We start from the raw sequence: 24,940 nt of genomic DNA, 5'->3' as shown, positions 1-24,940 counted from the left end.
AAATATAGTAGCAATGTACTCCGTATCCATCTTCAATATTTTTGTTCGTATTCTGCTCGCATAGACATGGGGGTGCCTCTAGGCCTATCGGAGTAAAGTGTGCCAATACTACGAGACGAGTACGAGTAGATTACTGAGCAGGGTCTGTTGTCTCCCAATCGCCATATGAGTACTATCGCCGGGCCATGGATTATGCCGGCCCCGGCGAGATGAGAGATTCACCCAACGGTCGAGCCTTACGATAATATAATAATACATGTATATTCGTGTCGTATCATTACTTGTAGACTGTATTAATAATGCAACTTGTGGCTAGTTCGCACTAAATAAGAACCGTATCCGTACGAGTACGACCAGTATGAGTATTTATACTAACGTTAATTTTCCCATAGACTATTGCTCCTTTTTAATGTGCTCGTTCATTGCCCGTGCATTGCTCACACCACAAAATGCTGACGAAGCAAGGACGGGCCATGTTGTATCTCATATAATACTACTAATAATAGTTGTGGTAATATTCAAGGCACCAGTATAACCGACCGCTCTTGTACATCTATCTCCCCTGGCCGCCCCCAACTGACTTTTCAAACATTCAAAACATGCCGGCACTCTGCGACGACTGTGATTGTCATTGTCCCCGCTAAGCGTGGCATTAAACATATTTGACCAGTTCGTCATATTGACTACGTTTCCACGGCGTGCGCGGTACTGGTAGTATATGTACGGAGTAGTTGTCAATAGTATAGGCTATAGCTTGTAGGCCACCCTCTGGAGCTTGTAATAGAGTTCATGGAGTTTAGTTCTCGTCGGTCTGCCTTGTCGACGTAGCCTACGGGCTAATAAGTAATCTGGACTCGTACGGAGCTAGAACTTCAAGCCCATCAAACCTGAAGCAAGGTGCGCCAAGACATCCCTTACATGCCCACTAATTTTACCAGTCCAGGCCCAGTGCAACAGCAACATGGTCTCATGTAAGGGACGGACTACGAACGGGAAGCCGCTGCTCCGTGCGACGACCAAAAGAAACGACAAGTTGAAAGAAGAAGAATGAGAGTCCGAGTGATCGCAGGCTCACGGAATACTTTGTCTTCCTAATCGGAGGCTATAGAGGTGATATTAAAACGTATTGTAGGGGAAGTAATATTCCGTAATACTACTGATAGGGTCATCATGGTTTCATCTCGAAGTACCTGTGTTATTCCTTCACGTCACAGCATCTGCAGATAGACACGTTTGTGTGTCAGTTTGCTGTCTGTGGTTTTCCGATCGCATAACCTTCTTATGTGTTGATTCTTCTTCCTTTTTTACAAGAGGAAGGGAGAAGAGAATCCCTTCTAATCATCTGGTCCTGGCTTTTTTTTAATACCGGTGAGTCAATGGCGGCTCTTTAATGGCCGACATTATTACCCTGTTTACTCGTGCTATTATTTGCTTACGAAACATCCTCAAAGGCATCCCCCACCATCGCCTTAGCCTGTGGCAATAACATTGAACTTTGAGAGTTCTCGGGGTCCTGAAAAGAAAAAAAGAAAGAAATCGGCTCATCCAATATATCAAGTTCGTAGGAAGAGAGGAAGCTGTAATAATGCCATTCGTCCCACATACTTTGTTTGAGGCGGATCGCAATACATGCATGCATATTAGTACGGAGTGATGATTGTCTTCAACTTCCTACCCCTACGATACGGCTGTGCGACATTTCTCTGCGGAGCACTCAAGATCCTTCACGTACGCGGTAACACTCGTGAATGCAAATTCCGTCAATATGACCTTTATTGGTATGGACCATGGCTGCCACTACACGTGCGTTTTTGTTGCAAAGTGTGTACCTGTTAACTGTACAAGAACCAACAAGACACCAGGGGGTGTAAGGTTTCCGGAGAGAAAAATTGCCACGTCGTCGTTCTGTTTTGCTGTCTACTACAGTACGTTGAGGGTATTCTCGTAAGGACTTGGAATTGGCTGACTGGCTCAGTCAGTCCTTACTTATTATTGCTCCTTTGCCAAGACTAGCAATGGACTAGATCCGTGATGATGTTACGTCGCACGCAGACACACGCGTGTCTCCGACTAGCTAGCAGCCTTGCTGTGACTTCTCCTCTTCCTTCTCTCTCCTCTCCGCCTCTCTGAAGTGTTTCCCGTATTCATGAGATATGGGACTCCACTCTCATCAGTGAGCCATTATTCTATTTCTTGAGCCATTCTTCTCTCAGCACCCCGCCTCTCCCTCTGTTTTACTCGTATTCGATACTCACAGCGTCCCGCTCGCTGTTTCTGTATTCCCTGCCCCTCCCCCACTCAAACCCTGACAGCAGTAGCGGCTACCCCTCCCCCAGCTCCTTCCCTCTCTCGCTACGCCAGCGTCAAACCATACAAAGAAGAAAAACAAACAAAACAACAGGTGCAGAAAAATAAGAAAAGAAAAAGGCCGCTATGGACGACAAGATACTTGCCGCTTCGGCTAAACACCCTATTGTTGCCGACCTTGTCTACAAGTATGGTACTGCCGGCTTCCGCATGAAGGCTGATCTTCTCGATGGTGTCTCGTTTCGCGTAGGTCTTCTCGCCGCTCTGCGCAGCCGCCGCCTCAATGGTCAGGCTATTGGTGTCATGATCACCGCCAGCCACAACCCTGCCCCCGACAATGGCGTTAAGATCGTCGACCCCATGGGCGAGATGCTTGAGCAAGACTGGGAGGCCCATGCCACGCGCCTTGTCAACTGCACCTCGGATCAGGACCTGCTCGACACCTACAAGACCCTCGCCACCCAGCTCAAAGTCGACCTCTCGGCCCCCGCCCGCATCATTTGTGGCCGCGATACTAGACCTTCTGGCCACGGCCTTGCCGCTGCCCTCGCTGACGCTTGCGAGGCCACCGACTCCGAGTACACTGACTTCAAGAGGGTCACCACCCCGCAACTCCATTACCTGACGCGCTGCATCAACACCGAGGGCACCCCCAAATCCTACGGCAAGGTCAGCAAGGCAGGCTATAATGAGAAGCTGTCCGGGGCCTTTGTTCGTGCTCTCCGCGGCCGCAAGATAAAGGGCCAGCTGACCGTCGACTGTGCCAACGGCGTCGGTGGCCCTGAGCTGTCGGAGTTCCTCAAGTTTGTTCCTAAGGATGTCACCGGCTTTGACGTCCGCGTCGTCAACGATGATGTCCTGAGGCCCGAAGTCCTCAACCTCGACGTAAGGAGAATTTTCTGTACCACGATCACTACACACCGCCCTTATATTTCTTCCCCGCTTGTTTCTTGGCCGCCTCTTGGCGTAACCACTCTTGCTTATTGCTGCTGATAATTGTCGTTATTACTGTAACAGTGTGGTGCCGATTTTGTCAAGACCAAACAGCGTGCCCCGCCGAGCCCCCAGCCTGTTCCCGGGGTCCGTGGCTGCTCCTTGGACGGCGATGCCGACCGTCTGATCTACTACTGGCTGGACCCCGACACGGGCTTCTTTATGCTCGACGGCGACCGAATCTCTTCCCTCAACGCCTCCTTTATCGGCGACCTTGTCCGCTCTGCTGGACTCGAGGACGAACTCCGCATCGGTGTTGTCCAGACGGCCTACGCCAACGGTGCCAGCACCACCTACATTCAGAAACACCTGCAGTTGCCCGTTGTCTGCACCCCAACCGGCGTCAAGCATCTGCACCATGCCGCTTGCCAGTTTGATATCGGTGTTTACTTCGAGGCTAATGGCCATGGTACTGTCGTCTTCTCTCAGGATGCCACACGCCTCTTCCGTGAGAAGGAGCCCCAGTCTCCCGCTCAGAAGGACGCTCTCGAGACCCTCAGTGCCGTCTCCGACCTCATCAACCAAACCGTTGGCGACGCCATCTCCGACATGCTCATGATCGAGGTCATTCTTGCTCACAAGGGATGGTCCCTTAAGGACTGGGCCATGACCTACACCGACCTGCCCAACCGCCTTGTCCGCGTCGAGGTCGGTAACAAGGACCTCTTCCAGACCACCGACGCCGAGCGCCGTCTCAGCCACCCTCCCGGCCTGCAGAATGAGATCGACGAGTGTGTCAAGAAGTACAGCAACGCACGTTCGTTCGCCCGCGCTTCCGGAACCGAGAATGCCTGCCGCGTGTACGCCGAAGCTGCAACGCGATCCGAAGCCGATGAGCTGGCCAACAAAGTTGCTCAGCTCATTAAACAGTTCGGAGCCTAGGGAGCTCAATGAATATGCCAAAAGAGCAAAACACCTTTTTCTTTCCACTGACGAAGAAAAAAATACATGAAACCCAAAAAAAGATATGTGAAAATGACTAGCTAAAAAGCAAATGCAAAGCGAGGAAGAAAAAAGTTTCTATGAACGATAGCTACACATTCAAGTCATCCTAATGGCTTGAGAGACAGATGTTTACTTATAAGGCAAGGGGCGAAAAAGGCGTGCTGCCAAAAGGAAAGAAGTGAAACGAGATGCATGAAAGAAAAGCCTGTGTTATTGATTTTTCGAAAATCAACTTTTTTGTTACCTTCAATTCACTACCAGAGATGGCACTTGCTTATAAGAACCATCGAGACCTCTTTTTCATCTCTGTGCACGCCACACCTAACGCCACAAAATTTCGCCACCACTCCCGTCACGTGCTAGACGCGTCTTGCTGCATCAATCATGATCACCAACCTCAACTCTCCCTCCATATATGCCAGGTGTGGCAGAAGAAACAAGACCGAGATGGGGAATGGATCAACTACGTAAGCGAAAATTCAATATTGAGGGTGTAGTGGCCGTGGAAGCCTCCAAGAAGCTGAAGGCGACGGACATACCATCCCAATCACCCACTAGGCGCGACCTCTTGGAACAGATCTACCCATATGTTCAGACGCTCCGGCAGCATCTCCTCACGAAACTCCCCTCCTCATCAAGGTTGCGTAGGAAGAAGATTGTTACCTTGGGCCAGGCCGGCACGCCCCACAACGACACTGAGGCCCTCCTGTCTCGCTTTCTAGACACGACCCTCGTGTGTGCCTCGAGCCCCGATATCGTCAACCCTGTTGCTCCAGTGCGCGAGACGAGATGGAAACAGTGGCTGCACTTTTCCCAGAAATTTGACGAGTCGTATGTTACGATTTCTGGAGATATCGAAGATGCATTTTCCTCACAATCTGATGTTCGTTGTTGCCGTCCTCTTCTCTACCCCGTCCTTTCCTTCCTGGTAGTAGCTGACCTGGGTGCAAAAGATCATCGACTTTGTCATCTGGCTTCTCTTCTCGAGGGAAACAAAGCCTGCCTCATGGCCTAAGCACTTGCTCTGCGATGGGTTTCGAAAATTCCCCTTGGATAGTGATGCCGATGGACTTACGACCATCCCCGGCGTCTTTAGGTGGTTCCCTAATTCGCATGAAAAGACATTGAGAGAGGCGCCTTGGCCGCATGTTCTTGCTTTACTGGGGAGTTCGGGGGAGAAGGTCATGATTGACTTGCTTATTGACTGCTCCATATTTGTGGCTGTCCAAGTTGGGTCTGGCAATTATTATCAGCTCAGCGGTATGTCAACGCGCCGTCTGTTGAACAGTGATTGGGATGCAGTTGTTCTGACGAGTTGCAGGAATTCCGTTGTCGGAACTCGACCTATCCCATAGTGGGCCTCACGTTGATCAGAAAGCAGAAGACTTCAGCAGGGCACCGTCGGATATCACCCTGATGAGAAGCAAGATCTTCTACGCGAGACCGAATCTGACGGACAGGGGAATAGTCCAAGCTAGATTCAAGCACATACGTATGGCCCAAATAGCCCTTCTTTTTTTGTTCAAACTTCCAGTTCAACTAACGTTTATCTCATAGATGTTCTGAACCGGTTTCCTTGGGGTTCGGTGCCTGAGCCAGCTCTAGAAAAGGTAATTACTGGTGGTGAAACGTTGAAGGTACAGCAACTCAATACCATCACTGTCATGATGTACATTTTTCCACGCCAGTTCAAGCTGCACAACGTCTTTACCTCCAAGGTAGACCGAACCAAGACGGCCCAGAAATACCAAGACTATACTGTACGCGATGCAGAGATCGAGCCCCACGTCCAGGACCACTCACGAGACGGCCGCCTTCCAAAGATTCCCAAGCGGCTGAGGGGGACTGCTGAAGACCTTGTAAGACGTTTACAGATCCGACATAGCCGCTGTTCATACATTGAACTTCTTGATCACTACTGTCCGTCCAATGTCGGGCACGTTGGCAATCGCCAAACTCCTCGGAGGGTTGCTAGCTCAACATGCAAGGGCTCTCCAGGTGCCGCACAGCACAAACCTCGCTCTCTCCCGAAGGGCAAAAAACATCGAAAAACACAGTCACAGAAACCTTCGCATGTGGTCTCGCCTTTTGACACAATCGTGGAGCTAGCCAGCCCCATGGCGCATGTATCAGCCTTTTGTCGTGCGGTTCTCTCCAAGATCATTCCAGATGGTTTCTGGGGGGAAGGTGACATCATGCAGCACAACAAGAGGCTTGTATTGCGCATGGTGGACCATTTTATTCGGTTGAGACGGTTCGAAACCATTTCATTACATGAGCTTATTCAGGGATTAAAGGTATGCATGCTCAAGATTGCTCTTGATCTCTCTGTCGGATAGCGGCTGCTAACCAAGAATAGATAGCACAGATACCTTGGTTACAGCAACCACATTTGCAGAAAAAAAAGACCAGCTGGACAGATATTCAGAAGCGAGCGGATCTATTTAACGAGCTTCTGTTCTTTGTCTTTGACTCTCTTCTCATACCCCTTCTTAGGAGCAACTTTTACGTGACCGAATCAAGCACGAACCGCAGCCGAGTATTCTACTTTCGACATGATGTGTGGAAACTTGTGGCTGAGCCAGCGATGGCCACCTTGAAGAAGACTATGTTTGAGGAAGTCAGGTTTGCAGATGCAAAGAGCGTCCTTGATTCGAGGACCCTGGGCTACAACCAGATCCGGCTCTTGCCGAAAGGGAGGAACTTGCGCCCCATTATGAATCTTCGAAGAAGAGTCATGGCGAAGCGCGGCCCGAAAACACTGGGGCCCAGTATCAATACCATACTGAAGCCTGTTCATACGTTTCTGAAGCTGGAAGGAGTGAGTTCAACCCCTTCTTCGTGTGTTACAGAACTACCGCAAGGTGAAATTCTGACGTGTCTAGGCGCGCAACCCTGAAAAACTCGGGTCCACCTTGTTTTCTGTCAACGACATATACACGAAGCTGAAGAGCTTCAAGGCCAGCTTAGGCCCCAATCACCAACCACTATACTTTGCAAAAGTAGATGTGCATGCTGCCTTTGACACCATTCCCCAGGACGCCGTGGTACGACTTATGGGCTCTGTGCCAAGTCAAGAACAATATGAGATAGCGAAACATGCAGAGGTGACACCTGGTGAGCGTTCCGTCGCAGAGGCGGCCAGGACGGTGACCAAGCCCTTGTGTCGATGGTACGCCACAGCCCTGGGAGACGGCGAGTCGGCAAACTTCCCAGACCGGCTGGAGACCAATCTCGGTACCGGCAAAAAGAACACGGTATTCATTGGCACAGCGGCGCGCAGGACGTACGATGCCGCCAATCTGCTCGGCCTCCTCGCCGAGCACGTTACGAGGAACCTGGTCAAGATTGGGAAGAAGTACTACCGCCAAAAGGTTGGCATCCCCCAGGGGTCCATTTTATCGTCCTTTCTATGCAACTACTTCTATGCAGATCTCGAAGTCCGCTACCTGGGCTTCCTCAACGATGGCTCCTCCGACAGTCTCCTGCTCAGGCTCGTTGACGACTTCCTCCTCATTACGCTTGACAAGAGCAAGGCCGTACGGTTCGTCGAGACCATGCACCGCGGCATACCGGAATACGGCGTCGATGTGAACGCCAATAAGACCATGGTCAACTTCGACATGGAGCTGCGGGATGGGCCGGTGAAAAAGGTCACCGAACGGGGGTGGTTTCCCTATTGTGCTACGCTGATTGATTGTTCCACCTTGGATATAACCCGGGACCAGGCCAGAAGAAAGATGACTGGTATGTGTGAACCCCCCCCAAAAAATAGTGACTTATAATGTGTCATCTAATGCAGAGTGAAGACGTCGCCGATACCCTTACCGTCGAATTTGGAAGATGTCCGGGACAGAACTTCGAAAGAAAAGTCCTGAGTAAGTGTTGCACTCTGTATCTCTTTTATCCTGCGATGATAATTCTCCGGCAAATTCTGACCGTAACTGGTGCAGACACGTTCAAGATCCAGTCGTACCATATGTTCTATGATACGGAGCATAATTTGACCAGCACAGTCCTCATGACGCTTTACGGTGCCTTTTGCGAGACAGCTACCAAAATGTGGGCATATGTTCGCTCTCTACCTAAACCAAAGCGGCCAAGAAGCAGCTTGATCATCCGTAAGTTCTGGAGATACCGAGGGGTCTGACCCAATCGCTAATTGATGTCCTAGGAGCCATTGTGAAAGTTATCGACGTTGCATTCTTGCTTCTGGCTAGTAAGGCGAGGAAGATGAAATATGAGGTTTACGTCTTTGACTTGCGCAAATCGCAGGTAGCAACGTGAGTACGTCCCCTCTTCAGTCTATCACGGGACCCAGTTTACTAATTGGCGCGATATAGATCTGCCTACGAAGCCTTCTCTGAGATACTTGGTCGGAAGCAGGCGGGCTACGACGCTGTTATATGCTGGTTACGCAGCAAAATGGACAAGTCTGGAGGGCAAACGAAGGGGGGGTAGTCTCGATGATGAAAACTATCACTATAAAAGGGGGCAGGAATAACTGCAGTCTACAGCCATGATACACGTGCTTATAGTAGTGCTCCGTCGCATGCTACTGTATATGTCCGGAGCCCAAAAAACAGCGCAAGGGACAAAATTCCATGTGGGCACCTGCCCGTAATCCATTTACAGTGCAATGCCGCTTTGCCACCAGTTCTTCGCAGTATACCACCTAGGCATGTAATGGCCATCCCAGCGCCACCAGTTGTCGTGCGGGAAGCCATACCCAACCATGCGGAAGAAGGAAAACGGCACGGGTTCCAGTAGCCAGAGGCCGGCATCACTCAAGTCCATGGTAAACAAACTTCCTGTCGCATGTAACCATAGCATTTGAAAGACAAAATTGATTGCATAGCAGGCATCGTGACTTGGCCTGATAGCTGATGGGAGATATTTTGGGAGAGCAAACGATCCTCCAACCTGGATAATGATGCCGAGTGCTTGGAGCATGAAGAAGATAGGCGTCCTCCAGATGCTGCCGGGACCCATGGATGACGCGCTGCCTGAAGCATGAAGTAGTCCTGATTGCATAAACGAGACCAACAAAAGGGTCAGGCCTGCCACAGGAGTGCCTTTCTTAATGTATCCGCGGCGCAAGAGCCACTTTGCCGGAGCAGCAAACGGCACGCGGAACGACTGGTGCCATGTAGAGCCCCAAAGCCCAGCGAGACCACGAACGAATGTCGGCGTGATCGATCCGAAGGTGGGCGGCTGTTGCCAAAGCTCACCACGACTAGGGAAAAAGTAGCTGAAGACGTAGTACTGGAACAGGTCGTTTATGTTGAGGAAAAGAGAGATGGCGGCAGCCACAGCTACGACGCAAGAGACCTGCCGGTAGACGTACAGGGCCTCAAGCATCAGGTACTGTTCGAAGGGTTGTAGCTCATCATCGCGCTTTAAGTAGTGTGGTAGATTGTCGAGGTTCATGAGGCTGGCATACTCGGATCCTACAATGAAATAGGGATCGCTGGTCATTGTAACAGCCAGGAAGTCGAGAATGATGTACATAGTTGCGATGGTACCTATGCGACCCCAGAGGAACTCGGACTCTGTAGCGCAAAGCCGATAACCAGACTCAGTAGACACAGGAATGGAAGCGATATCGACTGGGGTACCATATGGAATGCCGTTGCTCGAAGGGACCTTTGGCCTCGGAAGTATGGAAGGGGCCCAATTCCAGCCTGCTAGGTTGAAATTTGTCATCAGAGAATCCTATACTGGATAGAACAAGACAGAGTTTCCCTACCAACGAAACGGAGGTCGGTCATCAAATCAAAGGCCCAGTTCAGCCGTTCCAAGAAAGTCCCATCTATAGGAAAAGGCTGCCAAACGTACTCATACTCAACTTGGGTAGCCACCTGAGCAGTTTCGGCCTTTCGTGAAGTCGCGGTGTCGTGCTTACGATGTCGCAGCTGGTCTTGGGCCGAAGAAACGTTGAAAGCATGCCGATCCCCGTCGTTTCTATCAGCCTTGGCCACCTTCGGCCTCCTCATGATCCTGGCTGCATCCTTCTGGGCGTCGTTCCACACCAGGATATTCATTGTCGAAAGAGTACCCCACCCGGCCATGAGCCCAGAGGCATAAGCGAAGGCCATATTGCTGCTTGAAACATCTTGAGCGACGTGGATGTTGAAAACGATGACGAACGCAACAACTAGCCACTGCATGCCCCTCATCCATTGAGAGTGCAGATGCGGGATCGCGAGCCAGAGTGTCGGGACTATGAAGGCGCCCAGGATACCATACGGCAGCGTGAATGGCAGGGATCTTCCATCAGCAACAGCCTGGGTGAACTCGGCACGGTATTTGGCGCGGACAAAGTCTGCAAGATGTTCCAGCGGGACATTTTTAAAGTCCGACATGGCTCCGTCTTCTCCCTTCTGAGCTCTGGAGACAGCGAGTATCCACGTGTTGGTCAATGAGCAATCTACCAGGATGCTGCAATGTCCCCCGCTTCGTTTTTGTGATATCGTCAACGTCGAAGGCGGAAGCTGCTTGAATTCATCAGCTGCGCTAGCACATTGATACAGCGTACGAAGAAGACTAGCGGAGTACTGCCAGTATGACGTATATAGCCAGGTATAGGTAGCGTCGAAGGCAGTTATACATGACTCTTTGGAACGATATTCGAGTTCGTGTGCTACTAATTGCATAATATTCTCTGCTCTCTGTTTTTTTCCCCATCCCGCAGGAAAGAGCAGTGCAGGGCTCTTGCTACTTACAGGTCAGGGTTACGATGATCCACACACAGTGAGCCACGTTTGCAAGTAAGAAGAGGCATGATATTGATAGTCTGTAACTTTCAACATTTGAAGACCACTGATGTAATGACAAGGTTGCTCGATAGCCAATGGGCAATAATAATGAAAAGAAAAAGAATAGAAGAAAAAATAGCTCAGTAGGTTTATTTATTTGTTGGGTCATCAGGCAAATTACTCATACGAATGAGCAGTGCAGTGCCAAGAGTAGCTTTGGAGCTCTGGAGATTTCCCCGCAGCGCCGACTTTTCTCGTACGAACAATACCGGCTTGTTGCTGACGGTTGTTGCTGCCATGAACTATGGATAATACCCGTCGCCCAACTCCTTATATTACTTTGCGTGAAACGGGCTATTGCTCCTCATCTCCATATTGTTTAATACATGTTAAAGAGCAGGCTGCAGCCGTACAGTACAGTAAACTCATTTTACTGTCGACACACTGCCCAAAAATACCGTACGTACAAACTAGAAGTTTCACGACCTAAAGGGCCATATAATATCTGCTCCTGTCCAATTCTTGCATCCTGGTAGCTTTGTGAAACTGAGACGAATCACATCACCACTCTTCGCCTGAAAGTTGCTCTAACCCGAGAATAGATCCACAGCTGAATACCCGATTCTGAGCGTATTTTTTCTCTGATGGTGAGATGGGCACTAGTGAAGGGGTGCAGTCAACAAAACCTGACAACCGGCGGATGCGTAAGGCCTGCGACGAGTGCAGTAAGCAATTCTTGATTCCGCCCTCCCTCAATTTCATCCCAGAGACTTACTAACAACCACATCATCAGGGTCACGCAAGGTTTCATGTTCAAAGGGGATAGATGGCTGCTTGAGATGTCTCCAGCATGGTATTCAGTGTCATTATTCGCTCCAAAAGTCCATGGGTCGGCCCCGAAAGCGGCGTCTTGTTGACGAACCTTCTGACAAACAGACCTCAATGGCGGTCGACAAGGCCGATGCCTTTCCCTCCCCCATTATCCCCAGCACGCAGCCAGGGAGTCCGGACAAGATAGACTTCTATTCCATATTCGAGCCGACCCTTAGTTTTTCCAATGATCAGCTTTCGCCTGGGGAAAACGATTTTCTGGACCTATTACAAACAGAAAGTCCCCACAGTGAGCCAAAAGTGCTTCACGCAGGCCATGACTCAGCCAAATCAGCACAGTTATCATTCCCCTCTGATGGTCTTGGTTTGATGAGTGGTGTCGTTTTTGGCGACGAACTTAGCTCATCGTCAGCCTCGATCATCGAAGACGTCGGCAAGTTAATCCAGCGAAATTGGCAATCCCAGAAGTTCAAAGACCATTTTCAGCTTGCCGAACTTCCCGAGGCCACTCCTGGTGAGAGTTCCGAGTCTGCGGCGTCTCAGGTCCCCTCTTATTGGAAAGAACTTTCGCTGTCCTCATGGGATGCGTCGCCTGGTCCTACTTCGATAATCGACCGCATCCCTTGTGAATGCCTGTCCTCTCTCTACCTGGCCCTCGACTCCCTCTCTCGTTTACCTAAAGATGCAGATGGTGCTTTGCGCATCGCCCGACGTGCCTCCGAAGTGGCTCATGATGTTGCCCGGTGCACAAAGTGCTCTGATATAGCAGTGGAGGATCTCCTCAAGACACCCGTTATGCAGTGCTTTCAGAACAGAATGTGTCTTGCTACTCTCGTTCCATCCACGTGCAACGCTTATGCTGCTATTCTCGATATGATTGACAAGCAAGCTGCTGCTGCCCGGGAAAATGGAAATACTGTACGGCTTTCATTCAATGAGGTTGGCAGCATATTTCCAACCTCCGGTGCCGACAAGGACTGGACAAAGCTATTGCATTGCAACAATCACGGGATAGGCCCAGACCTGTGGCGTAGCATTATGCGTGCCATTATACGTGTCGATGTCTGCGGCGTCGATATCCCTCCGACCGATATGCTAGGAGACATCCATTACAGGTACGGGCTGCGTTATGTCGTCAAGCTCATGGAAGAAGGCAGTGGCGAACGTCATAAATACATGGATAAGCTCGCTGCCGAAGGCAGACTGCATGAGGTGCGCTGTATGGGATGGGATCAGCCATACCGGCCCCTGCCACCTAAGGAAAGAAACTGTTTGAGAATGTTAGACGCAGCACACGCAGCATTGGACAACCTAAACATTGTATGAGAGGGCTTGGTACCCCGATGTTGGAGAAAAGTGAATGTATTTATGTATAAATGCAAGTACCTAGCCGTGCTTCCTCCTTTACTTACTTTTCCATTGACGTTTTCTCCCACCAGGTTTTTCCTATTTTTTCGTAGGCGGCAATTCCTATGTGTAAGGCGACATCATATAAAAGACTTGTTCATATGCGACTGAATCCTGGCGGTTTCCCACTTTCGAACGCAGCGACCACAGGCCACCAAGGCTTTCCGCCCGCTCTCCTGAAAGTTCTGAACTTCATAATAATTAATAAATCATACCTGCTTTGTTGATTACGGATATGTAACAGCTTGAATCAAGTGTGAGACTTGGAACTCTATCAACTGTCAATAGATCGTCGTGACCCTGAAAAACACCGACAGCTCTGTATGGCCAATCAATTCCTCTCACCTTCCCCTAACAGCGACAGGAAATTTTGACATTCCCTTTCACTCGCCACACTTCGATCAACGTTCTCTTCTCTTCTCATCACCATTCCCGCCCCCATTTCCCGATGATTTAACTTGCCTGTGCGCAGCTTCGATTTCGCCGTCGGTCGACCGTACGTCAGACACCAAGAAGCTGCATGTATGTCATCCAGAGGGGAACACCTCAAGCATGAGGGCTCCAAAATACAGGTCGTGACAGCCGGTGCTATCGCTGGGCTCGTGTCGCGGTGAGTGGTACTACAACGGCTTCTATGCGCTCCCATTATTCTCTTGTTTTACTGAGAAAAATACTGTCCGCTTTAGCTTCGTCATCGCGCCGCTTGATGTCATCAAGATTCGCCTCCAACTACAGGCACACTCCCTGTCCGACCCCCTCGAACCCAAGCGACGAGCACCTCCCTACCACGGCGCCATCGAAATGTTGCGACACACTGTGCGTCACGAGGGCATCACGGGACTATGGAAGGGCAATGTCCCAGCTGAGCTCATGTATGTGTGCTACGCAGCTGCGCAGTTTGGCACGTACAGGTCCGTGACACTTTTCCTCGAGTCGTCAGGCCTGTCGGTCAAACTCCCCGACGCGGCCGAGAGCTTCGTAGCCGGCGCGTCGGCCGGCGCCATGGCAACTACTTTGACATACCCGCTCGACCTGCTACGCACGCGTTTCGCCGCCCAGGGCCGCAAGCGCGTCTACACCTCTCTCCACGGTGCCGTGGGTTCCATCTGGCGCGATGAGGGCTTCCGTGGCTTTTTCCGCGGCCTAGCCCCCGGCCTCAGCCAGATCGTCCCCTACATGGGTATTTTCTTCGTCACCTACGAGCAGCTGCGCATCGGTCTCGTCGACTTAGACCTGCCGTGGGGTAGTGGTGATGCCACGGCCGGCGTCGTCGGTAGCGTCCTCGCCAAGACGGCCGTTTTCCCACTCGATCTCGTGCGCAAACGCATCCAGGTACAGGGTCCCACCAGGAGCCGCTACATCTACGGTGATATTCCTGAGTATACAGGCGCGCTGAAAGCCCTAAAGTCCATTGTTCGCAGGGAGGGTGTTCGTGGACTCTTTAGAGGTCTGCCCATTGGGTTGCTCAAGTCTGCGCCCACGGGTGCCCTCACCATCTGGGCATACGAACGGACACTAAACACGATTCTGGAGCTAGAGAAGAAGAAAGAAGAGTTCAAAAACATCTAAGGTCTTATCTATCCTTGAGGGTACTCTAGCACGAGAAGAAAAGTCCAGCAGAAGACAAAACTAGGGGCAACCCGCCAATTTTAATACTGTAACGATATTACCTAGGCATGTATCATCTCTCTCATATCGTCTGCTCCTACCTTCCTAGGCCTCGGTTCACCTCGTCCGCCTTTTCGATACAATCCTCAATCACTGCCCAGAACTTGGCGGTGTCGCAGCCCCGGGGAATTCGGACACCGGGCTGTCCCGGAGGAAGCTCCTTGGCGATTGTGCGGCCAGTCTCAGCCTTGCCTGCTCTGGCCTCATCGAAGGTGCCCTCGGTCACGATGGTCACCTCAAAGCGCTCGTCGTGCTTGGGGTGGGTGCTCTTTGCTTCGTTCCAGTCATAGAAGGGTATCTCGTCCTCGGTTCCGGTGAGAACCAGAGCAACAGCCAGAGGATCATGCAGAGGAGGCCCTTCAGTAATGCCGAATTGGGTACTTAAAGTTGCAACGTCAGTTGAAGAATATAACAAGCATTAACAAGGACGTGCACTAACGAATATGTCTGGGAAAAGTAGTACAAGAGTTCTACAAGCATGTGGCGCAATTTCGTGTTGGCCTTGCCGTCTCCCTCGTCTCCCTTAGCCTCCTTTCCGTGAAGGAGGACATCGCGGACCTTTTCCGTGGCCAGGACCTGGTGGCTTAGGTCGAGGGGCACAATGGATGTCTTGGTTGCGATGACGGGGTTGCTGAAAATCTCAGACGCAGCCTCCGGGTCCACGAAGATGTTAAACTCAGCGTAGGGCGTCCAGTTGCCGATGCGCTCCACACCATTAACGCGGCCCAATGGAGCGTCTGAAAACCCGCCACCGATGGCACCGCCCATCAGGCTCAGCCCGGCAATGTGCGACGCGAGATCTGGGTGCTTGCGCATCAGGGCACCGACGTTGCTAAGTGCACCCGTCGCAACGATCCACGCCGTTCCTTCCGGCTGGGCCTTGAGCGCCTCAGCCATGGCCTGGACGGCGGGAACCGACGAGGGCGTACACTCCGGCTCGGGCAACAGGTCGGTTCCGTCGAGACCAGTAATGCCGTGGATGTCAGTCGGAGCATGTAGAGCCGGACGCTCCAGCGCTTTGTCTAGCCCGACGTAGAGGGGAACCTCCTTGGCCTTGCCGATGGCTGTGAGAATAGAGGCCGCATTGTGGGTCGTGTTTCTGTATGCATATGAGCTTCCTGCCGTCCATCGCCTTCTTCCGGTTTGTTAAGGTATAGTTTGACTGCTTACTCGAGCGAAGCATTTCCAAAGATGCACGAGATACCAAGTAGCTTGATGCGCGGGTGGTAAGCTGCCAGGAGAATAGCAAATGCGTCCTAGGATGTCTTTTGATCAGCATGGAAGCACCCCGCGGTTATCACGGCCGTTCAGCGGGGCTCTCGACACCTACGTCGTGACCTGGGTCACAATCTAGCCAGACGGGAATCTGTTGCGCCATGGTTCCTGGTGATTTCCAGAGGATCAGTGGAGATTGATGATGGGAACCCTATAGAAGAATAATCGCTTGCTGCGTTCCTGGCTTTGGGTTTGTTTGGTTGAAACTACGGGTATGCGACACGATGGATGGCTCGAGTCCACTTTTGCTATGGGTGGGGTTTCCAGAGCTCCCCGCTTCTAACCGTGGCCAGAAGAGGGCTGATTCCCTCTGCACACGTTGACGCCGGATAATGGGCACTTCGATAGCGTAAATGTAGTATGTGGATATGTATTGACATGAAGTCGACACCAATCACCAATGTGCGATACGATTTCCGTAGTGTGGCATGCAACGCAGCTCACCTCACTTCTTCCGCTGTTCCATAACTCGAAGCACATCGTTGGCATCATTGGCATTGCCCTTCCGCTTCTTTGGCCCTCTTTTCCTCTTGGCCTTTCCTCCTTTTGACCCCTCCTGCCCTCCATTGCCCCAGACTGAAAGCTTCGTATTCTGATCATCAAAGTCCTCCTCGTCCTCAAACCTGCTTGTACCGAAGCCCATATCGAGATCTTCCTCGTCCCTCCTAGAGCCCTCGAGCATCCGCTTCCGTCGCTCTTCCCTGGCCTTCTTCTCCTGAGAGATTTTCCCATCGCCGTCGTCATCGTCACCGTCTTGTTTGGATATCGGGTTGAGGGCAGCTGCTCTCTTGATAGCGGCCATGATTGCAGGATCGGACATAGAAGGTGTTTTGATAGCTTCTTCCGAAACCAAACCCGTGTTCGAGTTATGGAAGTAGTTGCGATTTGTAGACGTGGGTTTCGGTGGTGGAGGCATCACATCCTCTTTGGAGATGGCCTCGGGTATCTCGCCCTCTTCCGCGACCTCTGAAGGTTCAGGCTTGTCCCTTTTCTTGTCCTCATCGTCCTTGTCAGAATCAGAATCCTCCGAATCGGAAACTTTTACGCCCGCAAGAGGATCATAGTCGTCACCGACGTCATCGAATATGTCAATGTTCATATCATCTCCGGTTTCCTCCTGTTTCCGATACTGCTCCGGGACCTCCATTCCCAAGGGTTTCGCGTCCTTACTCGGCATCAAGAGATTGCTCTTTTCCTCGTCGGCCTGTCCATTCTGTATCTTGCGGACTTTGCGTTTCTCGTGACCATCCTCATCCACAACAATAAGCACCTCTCGGCCCCTGCTGTCCATCTCAATCCGAGATCCTGCTTGTTGCTTGGCACCAATCTTCCGAAAATGGTTGCCCAGTGCTGGTTCCTGTTTCGCCTTGGCCGCCGCCCTGGATGCCTTGAGCTCTGCCAATATCTGGTCGCGGGTCCGTTTCTTTCCTGGCGCCAGGGGAACAGTGGACAGCTGGCCTTTCTTTTTCTCCTTGCTCTTTTTCTTTTCGACAGCTTCAATCTCCTGTTGTTCAATATTGTCGAATTCGTCGTCAAGCTTTGCCTCGGGATCTTCTTGCTCCACATGGTCTTCGTTTTCTGCATTGTCCTTTGTATTTGATTCGTATATGTTTTCACCCTGCCGTATTCTTTGCAAGAGCTTGAAGTCGAGGCCCTTGACGAGATGGGTGCTCTTCAACTCGCCGCCAGCGATATCGAGCCTGAGTTTCCCAAAAGTCTCCTTGTCAATCTCCTCTTTTTTGTATAACTCCTCTAGAGCCTTCAGACGCTCTTCTCGATTATCTATTCCTTTGTTTTCTCGCTCCATGGTGCGATCAACATAGCCGGATGCTAATTTGACGCCCTTGGGGGCAGACGTCTTGAATCTTTTTTGAGGATGGGTTGCTCCGTTTCGCTCGGCAAGTTGTCGCACAAAATTTGACTGTGCTCCAGAGACGGATCTCCTACACTATGTGTTAGTTGGGCTCCTTGCGTTGTCAAGTGCGTGCTTCTGACCAAACTCACGGCGTCATGGGTATATTTGCGCGTTGCCGGGAACCAAGTGAGCCTTCTCCGCCGGATGACGATGCAGATGGGGGTGAGGGTCCATCTTTTGAAGTCTTCGGCTTGGCCGATGAGGCTAGCATCAGCTTCCTGAATTGTTCATTATTCATGGTGCAGTCTGCTACAGATCGAAGCACTGGAACAACTGCAGCAATGTATGTCGTAGACCAAGCTAACTCTCTTGACTGCGTCAACATTCATTATGTGGCTAGTGAGTATGTGGCTTGGTATGTGGTGGCGTCACGCCTCGTGCCCGTGCGAATGACACGCTCCACTTTATGCGGTCTTGTCCGATCGCCACCGATAGTTTCCATGAGAGTTTCTCTAACTCAACATATGATATATTATATCACTATAATGCCTAGTATGGTAGGCTCTCAAAGTGTGGCGCTCGGAAAAACTCCAATAGCGATATTTTCACCCAGTGTCATCGCAACAATTCCCGGTGGTCCTCAACCCTCAGCTCGCATCGAAGCCGGCATTATTCACGGTCTTCACGCTCACGGCGTTCTACACTCATCGCGATGGGGAGAATACTAGATAAAAACTCAACCCAGTCCCGGAAGCGGATCGAAAGTCATGTGTTTGAGGATGAGGCGGGCGAGGAGTACGAGGAAAGCAGGTTCAACGGCTTCGGAGACTACTTCAGACGGAAGAAGATCAAGCTCCAGAATCTGGATGCGGATATGCGCTCGTCCTCTGACAAACCACAACTATTCAAGGGGATAGTCGCACACGTCACGGGATACACTCAACCTCCTTTACATATGTATGTTACCTCATCCTTTTCTGTTCACAAAAATAGCCAGCTGACAAGCAGAGAAGCCTGCATCGCGAGATTGTAGAACATGGAGGCGGGTTCCTCCAGTACCTCGACTCTAAGACAATGGCGACGCACATCATTACCTCAAGTCTGCCCCCAAAGAAGACTGTTGACTTCAGCGGGTATCGTATTGTAAAACCCTCCTGGATCGTGGACTCCATCATTGCCGGCGCCCTTCTTCCCTGGTCTGATTATCGGGTGTTGGACGAGGGCCCAAGGCAGAAGATCCTCAAGCTTGATAGCAACAAAGGTCTTTCACAACAACAAACTTCTAAAGCCAAGAGAGGATACTGTGAACAGACAGAGAAAAGCTTCTATACCGCCCAGCTACAGACCGCTTCCAGCTCTGGTCAGCTGTGGAGACAAGCGGTCGAGGAGAACGCTACACCAGGACCATCCAGAAAGCCCTCTGATATATACAATATCAACGAACTGGGGGTTCCCGGAAATGGGTATATGATTGGACATGTGATGGAGAATAACACTTCCAATATACTAGTCACAGACGCTACCTCTCACAACACAACTGCTCACGACGGAGAGAGCAATCACCTACCAAGACGCTTAGAACCACCAAGGAACGTCACATCGGAAGAGCATAATGCTTGGCTCTTATCTGATCCGAAAATGCGCAAATCGTCAACTGCCAATCCCGATTTCTTGAAACAGTTCTACTCAGAGAGCCGCTTACACCACTTGTCCACCTGGAAGATGGAGCTAAAGTCTAGGATGCAACGAATGGCAATTGAAAAGGGATCATCCAGCAAACCACCTCTCAGAAAGCCAGGATCCAGGAAATATATCATGCACGTTGACTTTGACAGCTTCTTCTGTGCTGTATCGCTGAAGAAGCATCCGGAACTTGTGGACAGTCCGGTCGCCGTGGCTCACGGAACTGGCAATGGTTCAGAAATTGCGAGTTGCAACTATCCAGCACGCAGGTTTGGCGTCAAAAATGGCATGTGGATGAAGAGAGCACTTGAAATCTGCGGCGAATTGAAGGTACTGCCTTATGATTTTCCGGCATATGAGGAGGCCAGCCACCATTTCTACGAATCCATACTGGATGTTGGCGGTATAGTACAAAGTGTCAGCGTCGATGAGGCTCTGATTGATGTGACATCCATCGTCCTCGATGCTGCCGCGTCCCAAGGCATTGGTATCGATGAGGGGAGCATCTGGCGAGAGCAAGAAAAGGTTGACAAGATGGCCCGCCGCCTGCGGGAGAGTGTCAAAACAAAGACAGGCTGTCACGTCTCTGTAGGGATAGGCGCAAACATCCTACAAGCCAAGGTAGCATTACGAAAGGCCAAGCCTGCCGGTCAGTACCAGCTGAAGCCGGAAGCGGTGCTAGACGTCATTGGGCAACTTAAAGTCGAAGAGCTACCTGGGGTCGCCTACAGTATTGGCAGCAAACTAGAGGAAGCTGGCGTCAAACTGGTCAAGGATCTTCGTGACGTGACACAAGAAAAACTTCTGGCAATTTTAGGTCCAAAGACGGGGGAGAAGCTAAGAGACTATGCGCGAGGCATCGATAAAGCTGAGGTTGGTGAGATGCCTCCTCGCAAGTCAGTTTCAGCAGAAGTCAGCTGGGGCGTCCGTTTCGTCCATCAGCAAGAGGCTGAGGAGTTTGTTTACAATCTCTGCGAGGAGTTAGAGCGGCGACTGCTCAATGAGCAGGTGAGAGGCAAACTTCTCACCATGCGAATAATGAGACGTGCATTAGATGCTCCTCTCGATCCGGTGAAGCATCTAGGCCATGGAAAATGCGACTTGTTTAGCAAGAGCACTCCGTTCGGCGTCGCCACAAACAACTACAAGGTCATTGGCAAGAAAGCCGTCTCGATACTACGATCTTTCAAATTTAACCCCGGCGATCTCCGTGGACTTGGTGTCCAGATGACAAAACTTGAACCCATCAAGTCGCATTCTTCTGCTCCAGATGGCAGCCAGCCTAAACTCATGTTCAGTGTTTCAGGAGGGCAATCTGCTGCGACTAAGATGTCCAAACATGAGCCCATTGATGAAATCAAAAGCGATCGGGGGAACGCGTGTACAACTAGAGGAGACCACGAGCTTGATTCAATTACCGACGACCCTCGTACCTCGCGCAAGAACAAGGTCCATCCGGCAATGGCCCTGGCCAGGGCTGGGGAGGATGATTCCAAGGCAACAACACATCTGAACGTCTCTGGGACACAGTTTATAATTCCTAGCAATGCAGACCCAGCGATAATTGCAGAGCTGCCCAACAACATCAGAAGCAAGCTCATGGCCCAAAAACCAGCTGACTCTTCCATTATTTCAGAAGACAGCTTGCGGCGTGAAAGCCTTCTTCCCGACGTTCTCCCCTCTCAACTCGACGCAGAGGTTTTCAACGCACTTCCAGATGATGTGAAAGCTGAAGTATTGGAAACGTACGGTCGCAAGCCCGCACCCCCAGCAGCTCAGCGTTCCCCTGGAAAGGGGCAACAATCAGGATCGGTCAAGAAGTCACAAAGCCCCGCAAAGAAGGGGCGCATCAAGGACATGTTTGGCAAAGCCCAACGTCAGAGTGATGTGCAAGCAGGGCTTCTGCCAACAAACTTCAGAAACAACAGCAGGCCTGGAAGCGAAGCACCGCTACACGACGTAGTGGGAGATCTGGATTCCGAATTCCTGTCTGAGCTCCCCGAAGATGTGCGCAGAGAAGTCATTGAGGATCACCAACGACAGCAGCTCGCCCAAATATCGGGGTTGGATGCACCGATGCGGAGACCCAAGCCTGAGGTTACTGTTGCTCCCGTCCAGCGTCGGATACATTTCCCGGCGGCGCCACCCAGGATCTCATTCGACAGCTCTAAGGTGACTTCGCTACCGGAGATCAAAGACATGCTGGATGCTTGGCATACCGAAACAAGCATCGAAGGGCCACATCATGGCGACGCCAAAATTCTGGAGAAGTACATATGGCGAGTCATCCGGGAAGAACGCGACATGGAGAAGGCCATCAAAATAATAAAGTGGCTCGATGTACTTGTGGAGCAGGATGGAGTAGCAGGGGACGGCCAGAATTTCTGGCGTGTCACAGTAAAAAATGTCAAGGTGACAGCCCAGGAAGCAGTTAAGCTACGTGGCTTGCCCCCTTTGGATATATGATTTTTTGGTGAGAAACGATGGCACGATACTTTTGAAACACTCTTTCTTGTTGTATTAGAAACTTTGTATGTATTACTCGGGGCCGTTTGATCCGTTTTTATTTATACGTGCGGTCATTTAATTTGTCGTAATCATCCGAGGTGTTCCGTCTTCTAAACTGAAGTTGTAAAAACGACAAAGGTGAATTATCGACCTGGCGCGGCAATGTCGATGCCAACGTGAATAACAAGGTATCATTATCAACACCACAAAGCGTCAGGCCCTTGATCTCATTTGGTTCCAACCCAGTTTCATCCGTTTATACCGAAAGCATAGTTTCATGTACGCCTTTGGGTGCAGGAGAAATTACAAAACCAAGGCGGGATTGCACATTCGCGCCCATAGCACGACTTGGGTCTGGCCCATGAGCTTGACTTTTGGAAAAATAGGGAGTAGAATAGTCAAGAATCCCTTGTAGGTGGCCGCTAGACAAGACTTGAGGCAAAAAGATGACACAGGCATAAAATATACCCACCCCTATTGCGACTGGCCAATCCCATAGGTGAGCATAGTGATGCTGCAGTTTGCTGTCGTCTATCATCAGCCGAGGACAAGAGCCACGGAAATGGCAAGGACGAAAGATGTCCGCACTGCCATGAACAGGTCCATGGAGCTTACGGCAGCCCCCTCGCCAAAGATTGAGCAGTCAGTGGCGGCCAGAGGGGAGCATGCTTCAGAGCTCAGGCTCGAGCAGACAGATGTAGCTGAGGCGCCCAGGTCGGTAGCTGAGGCGCCCACAGTCACGCCACCACCGCCAGGGACATCAACGGTCACACCATACCCGCTGCCGCCGTCACCTCCAAGGTTGGACGTGCACAGGTCGTAATTCTCTGAACAAGCTACTACGGCTGACCTACAATCGGCACTATTGTCGAATGTAGTCATGGCGTAGGGGAACGAGAAGTATGAATTCGGCACATAGGACACTGCCTGGGTCACAGAGGGCTGTCCTGTTGGCGCTGCCCCAGTACAGACAGCACTAAATATATTGCATATTAGCATAAGATCCTAGCTTATTACACGATGGCGGCGACGATGACTTACCCTGAGGGGCAGCAGGCCGGACTGTTGTTGTGATCGAGAGCACAGGTCTGACCATCCGAACAGCAGACATCACTGAAGGCAGCACCCAACGACGCCGGGCACTGGAACATGCTGGCTGGACAGTCGGCCCTCGGCATCAACGGATGTGTCGTCGGCTCCGGCATAAATGCAACAGTTGCTTGCCCGGCCAGGGTCAAAGCTATGGTTATTGAACGATACATGTCGAAATGGCCGATGGTGCAGAGTAATAATGTGTGTGTTGCCAATCGTGAGAATAATAACGAAAATGGAGATGTTTGATGTTCAACGACAATGCACTTTGCGGTGAGAGCCTTGGACGCTTCAGTATTTTTATTTTTTTTTGGTGAGAAGGCTGCCCCGTGTGTGGGGACCTTGAGTGATCCTAAAGTCCCTATGTCAATCGACTCGTCCTTGTCAGGCCCTCTTTACAAGTAATAATACGAACCCACGAACGCTCACTCGTATTGAGGCTTGCAGGGGTAATGTTGGCCGTGCATAAGCGGTTGTGCCGGTGGTAGGTGAAATGGCACCTGCTGGACACCATATGAACGTTGGACCAAAAAAGAAAGGGAGAGAACACCTCCAGATAACGTCAACATCAATAAAAGTACATGAGAACCTAATTGCCCAACCTACCGCATGTCTTTTCGATAATTACGGTCGTCTTTCCATCAATATTCACATTCCATATTTCGAGGTAATATCGAATATCCCATAACCCATGATGTCATTAGTGGTTGGCAGAGCAACATGATATCCCCCCACCTTTAGATCTCGTATTACCCGGCAGCAGATCCAAACATCGGGCGACCTCTTTAAGTATTGCTTAATCCTGCTTTGTATCACTGTTTTACAGTCTTATGCAAGAAACTAACATTATTCGTATTCTGTTCCTGCGATTTGCGTTCCATATGTGGGTGACTCTATCTACAATCTGTTCTGTTCATCTTGACTTTAACCCTTGTGATCTAGATGGGAAGAAAGCATTGGTACGTTTTCAAAATTCCCCGATCATTGTTGGCGAGTACCCCAGCAGCTCCTTATCATGTTGATCCTCGAACATGAGACAATATCATCTTCAATCGTCCTAGAGCTCCTTCTCCAGGATTTCCATTGCCGTCACGGCTGGCAATGGAATCAACTATTTCACGCTTTGCTTGCTCGACAAGTGGTCCTAGATCACCCCAGACTTCTTCGTTATATGATGAAAGGACATCCCGCCACTGGTCAAACCAGGCTTCTCGTGTATGATCCGAGTCAGTTGTTCCCATATGGAGACGGGCCTCTCCTTCATTTTCAGCAGGAGCCAACACGAATCGAGGTGTGAAATTCAATAGGTTGTCCCAGTCAAGCCCTTGACTCTCACCCTCAAAGAGAGCTTGTCTCAGCCTCTCGGAAGTTTCGGGCGCGAGGCTCTCGTCCCGGTCCTTTTGCGTAGGTTCCATCTCAAACTCATGGATCTGGGATAGGAGATCTACCACGGCGGCTCCATCTGTAGTTTGGCATTCCGTGATGGAATTTCCTGGAAGAACTGGCGTCTGGGCTTGGCGGTCCTGGGGCAACTGTAGCCTTTGCCCATGTATAAATTCGTCAAATCCTGACTGAGACGTTGTGGCTTCTTGGTAGCCTCTGAAGATCTCTCTCTGTC

The 24,940-nt window shown here is 50.8% G+C and overlaps 7 protein-coding genes across 7 annotated transcripts; 4 read left to right on the top strand and 3 right to left on the bottom strand.

Moving 5' to 3' along the window:
- Positions 1-2,433: 2,433 nt before the first annotated feature.
- GMORB2_7388 (phosphoacetylglucosamine mutase) lies at positions 2,434-4,182 on the top strand (the record flags this gene model as incomplete). The annotated part of the gene is made up of 2 exons (XM_035469353.1): positions 2,434-3,192; positions 3,325-4,182. 2 exons carry the CDS (start codon positions 2,434-2,436, stop codon positions 4,180-4,182), a joined length of 1,617 nt encoding a protein of 538 aa, XP_035321048.1.
- A 2,650-nt stretch (positions 4,183-6,832) lies between these two features.
- Positions 6,833-8,431, top strand: GMORB2_7387 (telomerase reverse transcriptase; the record flags this gene model as incomplete). Its single annotated transcript, XM_035469352.1, has 5 exons — positions 6,833-7,066; positions 7,131-7,889; positions 8,048-8,123; positions 8,199-8,317; positions 8,420-8,431. 5 exons carry the CDS (start codon positions 6,833-6,835, stop codon positions 8,429-8,431), a joined length of 1,200 nt encoding a protein of 399 aa, XP_035321047.1.
- Positions 8,432-8,874: 443 nt separating this feature from the next.
- On the bottom strand, positions 8,875-10,610 carry GMORB2_7386 (uncharacterized protein; the record flags this gene model as incomplete). Its single annotated transcript, XM_035469351.1, has 2 exons — positions 8,875-9,960; positions 9,999-10,610. The coding sequence occupies 2 exons, from the start codon at positions 10,608-10,610 to the stop codon at positions 8,875-8,877; spliced, it is 1,698 nt and encodes a 565-aa protein (XP_035321046.1).
- A 1,335-nt stretch (positions 10,611-11,945) lies between these two features.
- GMORB2_7385 (solute carrier family 25 (mitochondrial thiamine pyrophosphate transporter), member 19) lies at positions 11,946-14,810 on the top strand (the record flags this gene model as incomplete). The annotated part of the gene is made up of 4 exons (XM_035469350.1): positions 11,946-13,046; positions 13,530-13,763; positions 13,814-13,851; positions 13,928-14,810. 4 exons carry the CDS (start codon positions 11,946-11,948, stop codon positions 14,808-14,810), a joined length of 2,256 nt encoding a protein of 751 aa, XP_035321045.1.
- A 136-nt stretch (positions 14,811-14,946) lies between these two features.
- GMORB2_7384 (uridine nucleosidase) lies at positions 14,947-18,316 on the bottom strand (the record flags this gene model as incomplete). The annotated part of the gene is made up of 5 exons (XM_035469349.1): positions 14,947-15,289; positions 15,349-16,008; positions 16,080-16,165; positions 16,654-18,127; positions 18,189-18,316. Coding segments are annotated over 5 exons (2,691 nt in total), but the record flags the coding sequence as incomplete, so codon positions are not given.
- A 435-nt stretch (positions 18,317-18,751) lies between these two features.
- GMORB2_7383 (DNA repair protein REV1) lies at positions 18,752-22,188 on the top strand (the record flags this gene model as incomplete). Its single annotated transcript, XM_035469348.1, has 2 exons — positions 18,752-18,996; positions 19,053-22,188. The coding sequence occupies 2 exons, from the start codon at positions 18,752-18,754 to the stop codon at positions 22,186-22,188; spliced, it is 3,381 nt and encodes a 1,126-aa protein (XP_035321043.1).
- Positions 22,189-22,767: 579 nt separating this feature from the next.
- Positions 22,768-23,435, bottom strand: GMORB2_7382 (uncharacterized protein; the record flags this gene model as incomplete). Its single annotated transcript, XM_035469347.1, has 2 exons — positions 22,768-23,206; positions 23,272-23,435. The coding sequence occupies 2 exons, from the start codon at positions 23,433-23,435 to the stop codon at positions 22,768-22,770; spliced, it is 603 nt and encodes a 200-aa protein (XP_035321042.1).
- Positions 23,436-24,940: the final 1,505 nt, after the last annotated feature.

This window comes from Geosmithia morbida (assembly GCF_012550715.1).
Source record: "Geosmithia morbida isolate 1262 chromosome Unknown scaffold_8, whole genome shotgun sequence".
In the NCBI taxonomy this organism is placed as follows: Eukaryota; Fungi; Ascomycota; class Sordariomycetes; order Hypocreales; family Bionectriaceae; genus Geosmithia; species Geosmithia morbida.
The sequence above is the reverse complement of the archived record's forward strand: the minus strand, read 5'-3'. Positions and strand labels throughout refer to the sequence as shown.